Raw genomic sequence first — 12,206 nt, 5'->3', positions numbered from 1 at the left:
TGACAGAGCTTTCCTAGAAGTAAAACCGGCTCCATATAATGTGGTGCTTGAAGATGACACCTACAGAGGCCAAATAAAAATTGGGTTTAAGTTTATTGCAAATGTAATAATGGTTAGAGAGAAAGTCGAGTATAATTCTAGAGAAAAGTCACATTTTACAACACTTTCACAACAAATTTCAAGTGAAAAGTTGTTACGTTTGCTAAATCAAGGACTCCCAATGCTAATATGATGACCTAGTGACCAAGTTTTGCTGTGCAGGTGAAGATGATAAGGCTTGGTGGAATGAGAAATTCACATTTGAACGCCCATTGTCTGATTGGAAAAGATTGACCCATCTGAAGTTCAAAATTATGAACACAGAATTCCTCAGTGATGGTGGCTTTGTTGGTGAAACCATGTAATGCCCTTTTCCTTTAGGCTTGTGAGATTTATATTAGAAATTATTCTAATGCATTAAACCTTTTATCAGCCTAACTAATATAGAAATTTTTGTTCTACTATATTTTCTGACTTCTTTTTGCTCCCAAATGGCACATACATTTAGAATGTGTTGCAAATATGTGCATAGGCATGATATATAACATAACTAACAGAGTACTAAATCTCTCAAATTTATTACTAATAAATACTTTATTTATTAATATTGTTTTGCCTTATTTAAACTAATCAATTTTGAAATGCAGAATTCACCTTGGTGGAATAATTACAGAGGGAAGTGACAGAGCTTTCCTAGAAGTAAAACCGGCTCCATATAATGTGGTGCTTGAAGATGACACCTACAGAGGCCAAATAAAAATTGGGTTTAAGTTTATTGCAAATGTAATAATGGTTAGAGAGAAAGTCGAGTATAATTCTAGAGAAAAGTCACATTTTACAACACTTTCACAACAAATTTCAAGTGAAAAGTTGTTACGGGTTCTAATTTGAACTTACCACTAAAATTATTTTTTTGTCTGCCAATAACAGTCAGTAACAACTTATCACCTAAAATTTGTTTTGAAAGTGTTATGAAAATATTGTGGAAAAATTTTTTTTTGATAATTCTATGGTTCATTTTGGATGGATGTATTTAAAGATGAGAATTTGAATTTCACCTTTTAGATTTATATAACTTAAATAGCGTATGAAATGATTTTGTTTTTTGGCTAAAATATTATTTTGGTTCCTAAACTTTACTAAAAGTTTGTTTTTTGCCCCTAAACTTAAAAAATAAAAAAATAAATAAGCAGTTTACGGATTAAAAAAAAGATATTTTTCAAAGTTCAAATACATAAAGTAAAACATTTTCAATAGTTAAGGGACAAAAAATGAACTTTTCAATAGTTTAGAAATGATTTTTTTTTTTTTTTAAGTTTAGAGATAAAATACAAAATTTTGATGAAATTTAGTGACAAAAATAATTTTTTACCCTAATTTTTTCTATTGATAAAGTTATAGTTGGGTTAGAATTTTATTCATATAGATTTGAAATGATTAGGTGTAAGATGTTATTTCAAATCTATAATATCAAAATTCTTTATGTTTTAACACTAGTGGTTTATTAAAATGCTAAACAGTATAAAATTACTACTTTGCAGAAAGAAGGGCATGTAATAAAGACAAGAGAGTACATTGCAGAGGAGAAGGAACCAAGAAAATCAATATGTAGTGCGTTTGTGAAATTATGGTGGAGTTCCTTATTTTCCTGTAAACAAAGTGATCACTCCGAAAATAAGCAGAAGGAAAATTAGGTGGAATAGGGACTTTAATTTCTGGTGGAACCAAAATTATGGAGTTATTATTATTATTTTTGCTTTTTTTTTTTCCTATCAAAAAAACAATTGGGAACTTCATTCTAGTTATGAATCTATTTATGATATTAATCAGTATCCTACATTAAAGTCTTAGAATTATTTTGGGTATAAGATGATTGAATCTTTCTTAAGCTTTTTACTTTTTTTTTTTTGGTTATTTATCTTATTTAGCTGCTCCATTATTTCTACTGTCTTAGTTTTATTTTATTTTATTTTTCATATGAAAAATTTCTTAATATTTTCTTTATTTTCTTCTTAGATTGTCTTGGCCTTTGCTTATCCTTTCTTTATTTTAGTCAGTCCTGCTCTGGCAATTTTACTTTTATATTTCCTATTTTTTTTCTTCATAAATCCCAATATCATTTCTTTTATGTTTTCAAAATAATTATAAAGTTGTCTCAAAAGTCTTGTAATTTAATTGAGTGGTATTTTTTGGTGCTCTTAGAAGTTAGAACACTCAACTTATTTAAAAAAATTATTTCTTAAGCAAAGAGTCTTGTAGTTCAACTAATTAGCATCACCTTTTTCAAAAAAATAAAATAAAATCTTTGGCATCTTCTGATATTTTTAATGAGGACATCTAGGGTTCAAATCCCTACTCCCATTAATTAATATATCAAAAAAAAATTATTTCTTACACTTCCACCCTAAAAACATTTTCCCTAAAAGCATTTTCCGTTAATAATATTTTGAAAAATCTATCAACAAATGTTTGTTTCATGTCAAAAAAATTTTATATCTGTAGCTAATCAACTGCATGCCATTATTAAGGATTTGCACAAATTTTAAAAGAAATTTGGAACTCCTAGAATCAAAACACGCATGGACAAGGACAATGATGACATCAATTGGAGAAGCAACTTATTGTATATAAGATTTTAGTAGTTGGATTAATTGAAATTCGGCAAGATAAATGAATTCTATTTTAAATTCTTATTTGGCCAATCAGGCCATAGGCTAGTTGACAACTTCTTTTAATGACTGGCATATTGTTCTTGTAGAGGCTTAGAATAAGAGACTCAAGAGGTACATGCATATTTGTTTATTTGATTTTGTAATGGAAATTTATTTATTTATTTTGAGGAGAAGAGGTACATGCATTTGTTTATAAAGAAACTTTGACCTCTACTTATTAATTAGTATAAGAAAGTCCTTAATTCCGTGTACCCTTATCACATTTTAGGAGCCAGCCGACAAGGAGTCAGAAGCCTGAGAAATGGGATGCACGTCTATTTCACGGCCTAATTCGATAAAATAAAAAAAATAAAAAAATAAAAAATTGTTCAACAGCTAGATAACATTAATTTGTTTCTAAATAATCACTAATTTATTTGTATCTCAAACAAATTAAGCTAAGAATTTGTCTAAATTTCATTTTTAAAGGATGAAATGCTTTCTAAACCAACCTCCGACCAAGCTGCTAGCTATTGCATCATATTAAATTTCCTAAACATGATTCTCTCAAAAACCAAAAAAAAAAAAAATACTAAACATGATATTTTGATCCTGATTCTTTTTTTCCCCCCCTAGTTTTAGGATCAATTAAAATTTGAGATTTTTGACAACTCAAATGAGTTTTAAGTTTCCCTCAAAAAAAGAAAGGGTTGTTTTACTTTTAGGTATTAATAATTCATGATATTCTAAGTCCTAAATTGCTATTGTATTTATAAATTATAATAATGTTGCCATGTTTAATTCCAAGTTGACTCATTGTGGGCCAACAAACACTGGGAATCAGAAAACAAATTAAATGTAATTATTAACTTGTTAAAAGGAAAGTGTTTCAATTAGCGTCTCTGTCATCATCTGATTTTTAGGTTCGTGTGGTTCACATGCAGATTAGGAGTCATGTAATTATAATAAATATGGATGATCCATTACACTGTGATTTACTCCGAATCTCAACATTATTTTTAGATAATTTTTTTTTTTTTTTAACAAATGAGGGTGTTTGGAATTTCCCTCGGGTGTATGCAGTTCTCTCATTTCATACGTATCGGATTATTACAGAGTAAAATTCTATAAAGGTGGCCCTAAGATACTGGCAAAAAGTTTCAAATTTAAGATCTCATGGATATCACGAGATCTTAAGAACCACTAAATCAACCGTTAAACCTTGAACATCTCGTTAAAAATACTAAAGAAGAGTCTCAATTTAACTATAGTGCTCTTGACATCACTAATGTAATTGAGTCCGCTTTAAAAACTAATAAAGATTTCAATTTTCAACTTCTAATTAAGTGAAGTGGTTGAGACATCACAAAATTGGTGTTACTTTCGCAGGTATTCATTTGCCATATTGTCATTCACAGTAATATGACATGACTCCCCATAAAGGCCATAATATTCGGGAGTGATTTTTTCTTTTTTTTCAAAAAATATTTTTTTTCAAAAACTTATTTTCGGCTTAGAAAAAAAAAAAAAAAAAAAAAAACCCTTAACGCCATTGTTGTCTACTTGTCTTAGTTTGATAAGTAATAAACAATCATCATAAAGCAATTCTATATATTTGAATCCTATCATTTCTATAATTTATAAAAATAAAAATAAAAAACAACTTTTTTTTTAAGAAAGAAATAAAAAAAAACAACTAAAGTGAGTATAATATGTATATTAGTTTATCTTAAGGCTTCGTTTGCGAATACTTATGTACTGTTTTTTAAAATTGTACATTCAAATTACAACTGTACTTTAATTTTTAAATCCAACAAATCAATAAAAATACAATAACTCTAGTCACCAAAAATTTCACGTCCTTTAATACCAGATAGGATGGCCACAATTGACTGATAATTTTTGCACAAAGGCATACTAATTCTTAAATTGATGAATTCAAGACTGATGTGTCTAGTTCCTCCACAGGTCACATCAACAAATGGATTTTATTTTATTTTTCATAATTTTCCATTAATAATTGCAATTAAATAATTTATATGTTGAATTTTTTTTTCATAATATTATTGCTCACGTTTTCACCACCACCCAAGAGAGCCCAACCGACCCATTATATATTCTTATTTCTTCTTTCACCCAAAAAATAAAAGAGGAAAAAAAAAACCATATATATAATATTGGTGTCCAACTAATAAGTCACATATTGCATGTACTACTATATTTTTGCAATCACTAAGCCATTCTTTCTCTAAATCTATTGCTAAAATTTAGCCATTCTCGCAACTGGGTCTCTCATACTACTATCAAAGTAAGGTCAACTGGAAGATTTCAGTGCCAAATATTCTTGTTCATCATCTTCTATGATCATGGTGATATGGGATTTCTTTTTCTCAAAGAAAGCTATTCTTTAGGAAAGAAAAGGTTTTCATGGCATAAAGATTGCAAATACTTAGGAGGGAACTGTTTCAAACGTTACTCAGCTTGCTTCTCAACAGTTTAAATTCAAATCTTGCTAATAAAGGTAACATGAAAGAATATTAGACCGTTGTTCTTTAGCTAACCGTTGCCTCTCAATTTTTAAATTCCAGTTTATAACCTCTTGAAAATTTTGCCATAACATTGCTTTCTAGCTAAAGCTTTTAGTGCATATATTCAGTAAATTATTTTCCCTTTCTGACAACAATAACAACAGCTCATAAACCTCTTTTGCTTTTTGTTCCAAGAAAGAAAGAAAAAAAAAAAAGAAAAAGATTCGTACTTTTTAACTCTATAAGCTGTACAATTTAAGTCCATTCCCGGGTCCATCTTTTTAATCAGAGTCCCACCAAATTGCTATTTCTTTCTGATAGTGGTGATGGAGTTCTGAAATTTAGAGCCCACCAACCCAATTTGTGACACTCTCATGATTGTGTGCAGTGCAGGTTTGAGTAATTAGACCATAAGTTGTAAAAGCTCCAATGGATACACTGTCTAATTCAGATGATTATGATTTGGGTTATCAACCTTCACTTTCTTCAGTGGATCAAAATGATCATTCAACCTCAGAAACTCCAGGGCGTTCGACACTGAGTGGCAGTCCTTATGCATATTGCAGAACTAATTCTGAGACCTCAGCCTTCTCAGAGCAAACAGATGACAACAATAGCTTTTCAAGTGAACCTTCTCCTTCTCGATGGCCGGTAGTCAAATCCAGATCCCTTACCAGACTAGGCATGAAACCCAAGAAGAAAACTGTCGACGATAAACTTGATGATCATGAATCTACTGATTTAGGTGAGTTGGCATAGTCTCATTTTAGATATTTGATTCTTTATACATGCCATAAATGCAAAAGCAATCCTTGTTTGCTAAATCTTTGTGAAATTCTTGGCAGAGCTTGAAATGATGAAGGAAAGATTTGCAAAGCTTTTGTTGGGGGAAGACATGTCTGGAAGTGGGAAAGGTGTCTCAACTGCAGTTACCATCTCAAATTCCATAACCAACCTTTATGGTAATTCTTTTGTAACGAATTTATAATACTAATGTAGAGTGAATATGCTTTATATTTCAATATAATCACACATCTTTGTGATCTTCTACAGCAACTGTATTTGGACAAAATTTGAGGCTAGAACCTCTGAATCCTGAGAAGAAGGCTTTGTGGAAAAGAGAAATGGATTGTCTTTTATCCGTGTGTGATTTCATAGTAGAATTTAGCCCAATCTTGCAAGATTTAGATGATGGGACAACTGTGGAGGTGAAACTCTTTAGATACATATCTGATCCTTCGGTTCTTTTTCTTTTTTTGCTTCTTTGTAATGTAAGTTTATGTTGTCTTTTAGGTGATGGCGAGTACACCAAGATCAGATATTTATATTAATCTTCCTGCATTGCAAAAGCTTGACATGATGCTCATAGTAAGACAACCTTTATTTGCTAAAAGCTGCACTCTTTTCTCAGAGAAACACTGTTTTCTCTTAGGGGTAGATTACAAAAACATAAATTTTTTTTGACAGGAAATATTGGATAGTTTCGAAGACACAGAATTCCGGTATGCTAAACAAGGGAGCATGTCAGGGAATTCAATTCTTACAGGCTCATTTCGAAAGTTTACTCAGAGGAAAGAAGAGAAATGGTGGTTGCCTGTTCCATGTGTAGATCCACGTGGCCTCTCTGAGAAGGCAAGGAAGCACTTGCAGCACAAACGTGACTGTACTAATCAAATTCACAAAGCTGCCATGGCCATCAATAGTAATATTCTTGCAGAGATGGAAATCCCAGACACATACATGGCAACTCTTCCAAAGGTTAGCCCTCTTAGCTGATCCTACATATTGGGAAGTAATTGGTTAATTGATTTGGGAATTATTTCTTAAATTATTTTATAGAACTTTCTAAGTGTCTAATTTAGATTTAAAAAAAAAATATGAGACAGAAAATAGAAGTAATAACATGTTAAGTGCAAGAATGAATATTGGAACAGAAGTTCATTCTATATATTGATAACAAATTGCCTATTTCTTTTTCTGACAATATTTTCTACAACAATTTGTACACAGAGTGGAAAAGCGTGTCTAGGAGATTCAATTTACCGCTATATGTGTACCGCAGACCAATTCTCACCCGACGATCTTCTTGACTGTCTCAATATGACATCCGAACATGAAGCACTAGAGCTTGCAGACAGGGTTGAAGCGTCCATGTACACATGGAGGCGTAAAGCATGTCTAAGCAATTCAAAATCATCTTGGGACCTGGTAAAGGATCTCATGGCTGAAACAGACCGGAGTGACAAAAATCATGTCCTAGCAGAGAGGGCCGACAGTTTATTGTTCTGCCTGAAGCAAAGGTACCCTGAACTGTCACAGACAACCTTGGACACAAGCAAGATTCAGTGCAATCAGGTAAGTTATTGGCCATCTATAAATTCATATGAAAGTAGCCTTGAATCACAGCAAACCATCCGATGCTCATTTGTTCATATTTTGCATGCTTCTTGGAAGTTGGATTAGGGCAAAACTTAGGCACAGCCACATAGTTAAGTGTTGTAGCCTATGCTCCTTGATGAAATTCGAACACGTGGTTACATTTGACTAATGCAGCATAAACAGTATTATATTTTCTAAGTATGATTTAATTCAACCATGTAGTTTATTGGCTAATGCAACCACATGATTGAATTTTGTCGGAAAACATAAGTTACACCACCTAAGGAATTGGACCACAACATGACTGAATTTCATCAGAAAACATAAGTTACACCACCTGAGGAATTGGACCACAAGCAATTATTAAAGGCTTAAAGAGGCATTTACTTTTTGCAGGACGTGGGGAAAGCAATACTAGAGAGCTACTCAAGGGTGTTGGAAGGTCTTGCTTTCAACATTGTGGCTTGGATTGAAGATGTTCTTTATGTAGACAGAACTATGAGAAATGAACAATAAAGCCAGAAGAAATGGGTCCAACATCAAAGTGGAAGACATACATGCTTTTCTCTGGCAGTTCATCTCAACTATTTTTGCTACAAACTTTGCAAGAAGGAAGAGACAGTGTATGATCCTAGGAAGTTTGCTTGTATGTGCATGAACTTGAATCGTTAGCTGTGATACGTAAAACATTTTTTTTTTACATTCATTAAATGAATTTTAGCTTAACTTGTACATTATCGCCTGTAAAACAAACAAGAAATTTAGCAGGTCCATAAATCCGAAGCTATAGATCCTAAATAAAAATATGGCCGAATAATATAGATCCCTTTAGAGATTTTTAATTTTAAGGTATTTTCAAATTAAATCCCGAATATTTAATTACAATAGCATCCATGGCCATGCCATAATTTCAATTTTTTCTTTTCTTTTGCAATCTGCTAGATCCTCTAGTCCCTAGCATGCCTGTATTAATTAATTAATTAAAAATAATGAAAACTCAATTAAATTGTACATTTGAGACCATTTTTTTTTTAATATCTTGGCACTAAATAACCTATCAAGAAAACACCACCGGAAAATTATTGTGTACTCCCAGAATACCATAAATGCATACTCTCCCATTTCACATTAAATTCATAATGGGACTCACCATTCATGTAAAAAGAAGGAATACGCATTTTTGGTACTCCGAGAGTACTTAATAATTTTTTGAAAACACCAAGTGGTATTTTAGCATTAAAATTATATATATTATGGACTTTTAGTGCCCGAATAGGTGGAAGTACAATTTACATGAATTTTTACAATAATTGGTTAACAAAGACTTGACAAGGGTTCAGATTTCAACAATATATTAAAATTGAAATTGAAATTGCCGCAATTAAAACTCCAGGATTTAATACAAGGACAGATTTCTGGGGTTTATTACATAATTACCTCTTCTTTTTTCCTTTTTTTTTTTTTTTTTCCCACCTTATTTTCACATCAGGTTCATTTACATCCAAAGCAGTACATATAAATCCTGATGCTCTAGAGGGAGCTCAGAAATTTTGTCAAAAATCTTCACGTGAAATGATATAAAATCTCCGAATCTAACTGAAAATTGCATGATAGATTGATTTATTCCCAAGCTTCTCAAGTAGGACATTTCATTGAAATATCCTGCTAATCCAGAGTATACGATAACCAGAAGCATATAATAAAATAGAAACATTGAAAATTCTCTGCTAATCCACTTGTCCAAACAAATGAAAACAGGAAAACAGCACCAATTATAAGTTTAAGCACTTTGTATATTAGCAATCCATGACAACTAATTAAGGCTTCTCAACTCTTCACGTTCACTCATTTTTTTTGGAGAGATCTTCACGATCAAATTTGACATTTCTAAAGGAGAAACAACAACTGGAAGTCAACTTTTGAAATATAGTATCTTATAATAGCTAATAGAATATTGCACCTTATCTTCACATTACACACAGAAATATGGAAGTGGGTTACCACTACTTTTCTCAAACATCAATCAATGAATCACTCCAGAATCCAGAGCTTATGGACGCCAAACCCATCTTTTGAGCTCTCGCTAAGAAAGTTCAAGGACATCATTCGATGCATGCTTAAACAGATGTTACATTTAGGATTATGCAGACTGGATGTAATTAGAATGAACACAATACTATCATTTAGAAAATCTGCCAATGGATTCAATAATTGAAGTATTGAACATTTGATTTTTATGGAATCACGAGTGAATAATTCACATCAAGTAGAGAATTCCATCCTCCTGCCTTGTCTCACCCAACCTGGTTGGGAAAATGGTATTGAAAAATAATACCATACTATTTCTATCACTCGTATTAGCTTACCCTGCTAAAATAACCAAGTATAAAAATTATGGGGCAAGTATTCACATCTTACATATTTTAGGATAAATGAATCATGAGGTACAAGGCTCTTGTTATACTCTAGTTCCAACTGATCAGATCACTTCAGATAAAACTCTGCCTAGTTACCAATTTGAAATATTTTCTGCTTTCTTGCACTAGAAGGCACCTTATATAGTTTGCATCCAAATGAACTGTTATCATCAGATTTTACTCCACATCCAGTGGAAGGCATATTACACACGAAAGATACAATGCTACCAATGTAGTGAATACACCTTTTGTGAAATGCAAGTCAATCCAAAGGGACTTAAGAGGCCTAGACTAGAGTGGGAAGTGACTCTTCAACATGGACTCATCACGAAGAATTGGATTGGTCTGTCTTCTCTCTATAACCCACACGTAGGTTAATCTTAAGATACATGTGAGACAAAGGCTGCACATGCCCGCAGGGAGGGAGAGGAGGAAAAGGATATATATCTCATATAATTGGTTGTATCCTGCAAAGTTATTTTCCAATTCTTTTCACAATTAAAATTTTCTACTATGCAACTTTAGGCTTCGTTTGGGAGTTCATAAGGGAAGGGAATGAAATAAAATGAAATGATCATAAGGGAATGGAAAGGAATATAATGGAATGTATTTAAGTAAGGGAAATGAATGGAAAAGAATGGAATGTAATTAAGTAACCTTGATTGGATGTTTTGAAATTAAGGAATGGAAAGAAATGAAAATGAATGAAATGTAAGTAATCTTGTTTAGGAGTAACATAGAAGGAATTGAATGAAATTATTTTATAATAATATTACTATTAGACTCCTATTTTAAAATAAATTGTTGAATATATAGGGGTATTTTGAAAGTTTTAGTAAAAAAATCATTAAATCTAATTCAATTCTCTCCCATTCCTCCTAATTTTAGGGGGCATGAAAATTTGAGGTTTAAAGGAAATAAAGGAATGAGTTTTCTCTCCTACTTATTCTATTCCTTCCCACTTAAACTCTCAAATAAGGGAATTGACTTTCCATTCCCTCCATTAAAACTCCCAAACAAGGGAATGGAAGAATATTTTAAAATTATTCTTTTCATTCCATTTTCTCCTCCCAAACGAGACCTTAAAAAGAATTGAGTGCCTCAATGCTGGAGCACAGTGCACACATTTGTGATCAGGCAAGCAAATATTCTCGTATGACAAAACAAACAAACAAACAAACCATAAGTAGTCTAAGGAGCAAAAAGGCTGCTGAAAAAATAGGAGTCTGGAAAGCTTGCTTAAGTAATTTACCCTGCATACAAAAATTTTACACTGTTCTCAGTTCTTTCTGATAAGATCACTTATTCAACAAGGCATACAAAACTTTCATAATCATACACACTATTCATTTGTCAGTGTCAACCAACTGCAGTGACAGTGAACGATGGTCACAAGAACATTCTTTAAAGAAAAGGCTAAAAAATTTCAAATGCAATACAACCTATTGCTCTTTCCTGTGCAATCAAAAATGCATAGCATCATATTACAATAATTAAAATGAAACTACCACGGCATATTTCCACCTTTAAACCCAGAAGAAATCAACCCACCGATTAGAAATGTCTTAAGCACTTCAATTGGACTCATAAATATATATATATATATATATATTCCTATTAAGTGAAGCATTTTCCTAAAACGAAAGGCAACAAATTATTCGCTGCAGATTCATGTGCAAGAATAGAATAAAAAATAAAATAAAATAAAATAAATAAAATAAAATACACACACACACACACACACACAAACACACTAAAGTACCCAACAACAATCTCCAAGCAAAAGCACTGGTTTAATTATGTACTCTACTACAGAATTATAGACTAGATAACTGCGTGTGTCATCAGAACCCGGTCAGACTGAAGTTCAGAGAAGAAACAGCTCCCAAGTTTCAGGGATGAAAGTTTAGAGCAGTATGGCTGTGGAGCCATGAGTTCTATCATTCTAAGCACTACATTAACATAGATATATTGCTCCAAAAACAAACAGAATCAAATAGAAAAGAGATTACATACCAAAAATGAGGAATAAAGACAATTTCACCTCAGGAACTTTATTACAAAAGAATTTCTTGGTAAGTATTGCCAAAACATTGAATCCAAAATAAATGACAACTAATACCTTGCCAGTATCATTTCAAGATTATTCACTTCAGACAACTGGAGAAGTTCAACATACCTGGAATCTCTAA

The 12,206-nt window shown here is 32.0% G+C and overlaps 1 protein-coding gene across 1 annotated transcript; it reads left to right on the top strand.

Annotated features, from left to right (window-relative positions):
* The first annotated feature begins 5,284 nt into the window (after positions 1 to 5,284).
* On the top strand, positions 5,285 to 8,334 carry LOC111986548 (rop guanine nucleotide exchange factor 3). The gene is made up of 7 exons (XM_024018211.2): positions 5,285 to 5,963; positions 6,064 to 6,180; positions 6,272 to 6,426; positions 6,512 to 6,586; positions 6,686 to 6,976; positions 7,229 to 7,573; positions 7,994 to 8,334. Exons 1-7 carry the CDS (start codon positions 5,648 to 5,650, stop codon positions 8,111 to 8,113), a joined length of 1,419 nt encoding a protein of 472 aa, XP_023873979.1. The 5' UTR covers positions 5,285 to 5,647; the 3' UTR covers positions 8,114 to 8,334.
* Positions 8,335 to 12,206: the final 3,872 nt, after the last annotated feature.

This window comes from Quercus suber, unplaced genomic scaffold (genome assembly GCF_002906115.3).
Source record: "Quercus suber isolate HL8 unplaced genomic scaffold, Cork oak 2.0 scaffold_350, whole genome shotgun sequence".
NCBI lineage: Eukaryota > Viridiplantae > Streptophyta > Magnoliopsida > Fagales > Fagaceae > Quercus > Quercus suber.
The sequence above is the reverse complement of the archived record's forward strand: the minus strand, read 5'-3'. Positions and strand labels throughout refer to the sequence as shown.

Excerpts from the sequence above, each read along its gene's own strand:
- LOC111986548 (XM_024018211.2), top strand. The coding sequence starts at position 5,648 with ATGGATACACTGTCTAATTCAGATGATTATGATTTGGGTTATCAACCT. Across the intron at positions 6,427-6,511 it reads ATGATGGGACAACTGTGGAG|GTGATGGCGAGTACACCAAG; the intron begins GTGAAACTCTTT and ends GTTGTCTTTTAG. Across the intron at positions 6,587-6,685 it reads AGCTTGACATGATGCTCATA|GAAATATTGGATAGTTTCGA; the intron begins GTAAGACAACCT and ends TTTTTTTGACAG.